Here is a 3,718-nt window from a genome sequence, read left to right as displayed (position 1 = left end):
ACCCACCCCCCCAAAAAAAAGACTCAGTATGGTGGCGTGCTCTTACAGTTCTAGCTATGCAGGAAGATAGAAAGTTTGAGGCAAGGCTGGGCAACTCAGACCCTGTCTCAAATAAAAGAATAAGGAAGAAAAAGACTGGGGACGTAGCTTAGAGGTAGAGTACTTGCCTAATATGCGCAAAGCCCTGGGTTCAATCACCATAACCACAAGAAAAGAAAGATTTCAACCAATAGGGATATAACTGAACAGTAGAGTGCTTACCTAGTATGTACTAGGCCCTGTGTTCAATAACCCTCATGGAGGTCAGGGGGTGGGGAGTAGTAGTATCCCCTCTCCCAAAAAAGAGAAATTCTGAACAATAATTTTTCACTCTTCTGAGATTTCAATTAATTGCTTAGAATTTAGGAAAATGTTAGTTCCTACTGCTAGGCTGGTGAGTGAATGAATTTGTTATTCCATTATTTAACAAATATATATGGTAGACAATACAAATGAAGACACAAGTGAAAAACAGTGGCTTTTAAAATTGTTTCAGTTAATACAATTTGGGGAGAAGGAAATTAGCAAATTAATGACGTGACAATTTATGCAATGTATGTACAAAATATTTCAGACATAGAACTGCTCAAGTTGAGGCCAAGGAGATCAGAATTGACTTGACTTGAGAAGATAAAGCTAAATCAAAATCTTTCCCAGCAAATTATTCTTCCCCAGATCCTTCCAAGAGAATGTGACCCTAACAATACTTTCATTTCTGATTTCTGGCCTTCAGAACTGTGAGAGAAATTCTATCATTTTAGCCTTTCCACACCCCACCATAAAAGGTACATTTTAAAAGATACTACTGTTTAAAAAAAAAATACAGCTGTTTTATGATCCATTCAAATGACAGCATCAGGTGATCAAAAACTATAAAAATCTCACCCTGAGACAGGAATTTATGGATAGAATTTCTTTTTTTTTAAATACTGAACTTAAAAAGAGAAGCCCCCAGGAATAGTTGGCCATTAGTATGCTGGAAATAAACCTTTGGAAAGCAAAACAAGCAGCTTCAGAGACCCAGCCACATCCTTGTCCACAGAAAGTAGCCTGTGTGAGGACAATATGCCAAGGACAAAGAAAACTGGTGTCAAACTGTGTGACCCCATCCTGACTCCACCTCTAGTTCACTCCCTAGCTACTGTCCTCTATAATTTATGTGTGTGGAGAGGGTAGAAATGGGGGCTGAACTCAGGAGCATTCTGTCTTTGAGGTACAACACAAATTATTTTGAGACAGGGTCTCACTAAATTGCCCCGATGGCCTCAAATTTGGGATTTTCGTGCCTCAGCCTCACAAATCACTTGGATCACATGTGTACATGACTGTGCCTGTCTTCTATAAATATTAAGACACCAGACTAAGGGGTTACTTCTCACTAGAGATAGTGTAACAGTGGTCCACTTCATGCTTTGAATATAAGCCGCTGCAGTTAATTTTTTAAATGTACTTGTTTCTCTTCCTCTCCCCCGGCTCCTCCCTAATCTCTACCCTTCTCCAATCTCAGGGAAGGGGAAGAACAAGATTATCTTTCTTCCGCATCCTAGACAGTTAATCTGTCCTTGAGCACACATCCACCTTGGGAACTAATTCAGACTTTGGGGATGGTACCAAAAGATCAGGGAAATGACTACTTCCCAAATTAACAAATGAATTACAACTCTACAGAGAACAGGAATGTAGCCTTGGAGTCACCTATTTAAAAAACCTCTGTTTCCCTTGAAGGGCAGAATCACAGCCTCTGGGGCAGAGTCCTCTGCGATTTTCCTATATTAGCAATGCAATAACCCTTTTTTTCCCCCCTTCTTCTCAAAACCATGTATTTGTTAGCATCCAGCAAAGCAACAACCTTTCCCCCCCCCTTTTTCTCAAAACCATGTACTTGTTAGCATCCAGGACAAGGACCAAGCTTTCAGTAACAAAACCAGTAACCTGAAATAACTAGATGATAACCAATCTTTTACTTTCCTATTGTTCTGTTTCCCTATGCGCACATTATAAGGAAGATAACTTTGTTCTGTTTCTGCTTTCTTTAGTTCTTCTGTGCTTATAAAACCAACCTCTTCTGCTCAGCTCACTGGAACACTTATTCTATTTTAAGAAATGAAGTGTTGTCCAGTTGGAACAACACTGGAAGTACAAAACAAAGTCAAACAAGATCTGTAAGCTAAATCTGTTATAATTTTGTTTTTTGACAACAGCCTATAACTGAAGTTGAGGATAAGGTTTTTCAAGTAATTGTTTTACCAGGGCTGAATTAGTCTAACCTCAAACAGCAGATAGTAGAGTATTAAAGAAAAATAAGTTTCTGAGCATTTGGAAATTAACTAAAAAACATATCAATATTTATTACACCAAAGCAATCATTCAGACAATGAAATAGTATTTTTAATAAAACAAAAATACCAACTAAGCACAAACTTTTTAAAACAAATTCTACCTTGTTAAACATTAAAAATCAGTAAGTGTTCTGGAGTCAAACAATTTTGTTAAAAGAACAAGTGTAATTCAGTTTTTTAAAAAGTATAAATTGCCTGCTAATGTGAGGAAGCAAACTATTAAAATAGATTATTCTTATTTTGATTTACTTATTCAAAAATGATTCAAAGCAAACATTTCTTTTTCTGTAGATTTATAATATTTTCCCCTCTTCACAAAGAGTACTAAAGAGTATGCACAATCAGCCATAATATGTACAAATAGTCCTAGTCTCTCCAGTTATTTTTGAAAAACATAAAATAATACCTAATGCTAGTACCTAGTCGCTTCTTGAAGTCATTAAGATTTTAATTCTGTTCCTTGAATTATATTCCGAATCTTCTCAGCATCATTTTGCACAATTTTGTTAGCTGGATCAATCTTAAGTGCAGCTTCATAATCCTGTAGGCCTACGTTAAACAGCAATTATGATTAATAAGTAATTTATATGTATTTGTCTTATCTAGATGACATCTCCCCCGCACTAGTACTAGGCAAGTGTTCCACCTCTTAGTTACATCTCAGCAGCTCAGGAGGCGAGACAGGAAGATAGCAAGTTCGAGACCAGCCTCAGCAATTTAGCGAGGCTCTAAACAACGTAGTGAGACTCTATCTCAAAATTACAAATAAAAAGGCCTGTAATCCCAGTGGCTGGGAGACTGAGACAGGAGGATCACAAGTTCAAAGCCAGCCTCAGCAAAAGCGAGGCACTAAGCAACTCAGTGGGACCCTGTCTCTAAATAAAATACTAAATAGGTATGGAGATGTGGCTCAGTAGCAAAGTGTTCCTGAGTTCAATTCCTGGTAACCCCCAACCCCCAGGAAAAAAGAAAGGCTGGGAATGTAGCTCAGTGGTAAATTGCCCCTGGGTTATATCCCCATTTCCCCCACCCAAATAAAATAAAAATAATAAAAAGTAACCTGTAATCCCCGTGACTCCAGAGATTGAAGTAAGAGGATAACAAATTCTAGGCCAGGTGAGCGCAGTGGCACATGCCTGTGATCTCAGCCACTTGGAAGGTTGAGGAAGGAGAATCAGAAGTTCAAACCCAGCCTCAGCAATTTAGTGAGTGCCTAAGCAACTTAGGGAGACCTTGTCTCAAAATAAAAAAAAAAAATTAAAAGCGCTGGTGATGTGGCTCAGTGGTTAAGGGCCCCTGGTTTCAATCACTAGTACAAAAAAAAAAAAAAAAAAAAAAAA

At 38.0% G+C, this 3,718-nt stretch overlaps 1 protein-coding gene across 2 annotated transcripts in view; it reads right to left on the bottom strand.

Moving 5' to 3' along the window:
• Positions 1–514: 514 nt before the first annotated feature.
• Positions 515–3,718, bottom strand: part of Dnaaf4 (dynein axonemal assembly factor 4) — a 44,887-nt gene continuing 41,683 nt past the window's right edge. The window contains exon 9 of one of the 2 annotated variants that reach the window (XM_015480631.2): positions 515–2,927. In XM_015480631.2, the coding sequence (XP_015336117.1) occupies positions 2,818–2,927 (110 nt within the window). In that variant the 3' untranslated portion in view covers positions 515–2,817. The remainder of the gene's footprint in view (positions 2,928–3,718) is intronic. The other variant, XM_015480632.2, reaches the window with a different exon arrangement.

Source organism: Marmota marmota, unplaced genomic scaffold (genome assembly GCF_001458135.2).
Source record: "Marmota marmota marmota unplaced genomic scaffold, marMar, whole genome shotgun sequence".
In the NCBI taxonomy this organism is placed as follows: Eukaryota; Metazoa; Chordata; class Mammalia; order Rodentia; family Sciuridae; genus Marmota; species Marmota marmota.
The sequence above is the reverse complement of the archived record's forward strand: the minus strand, read 5'-3'. Positions and strand labels throughout refer to the sequence as shown.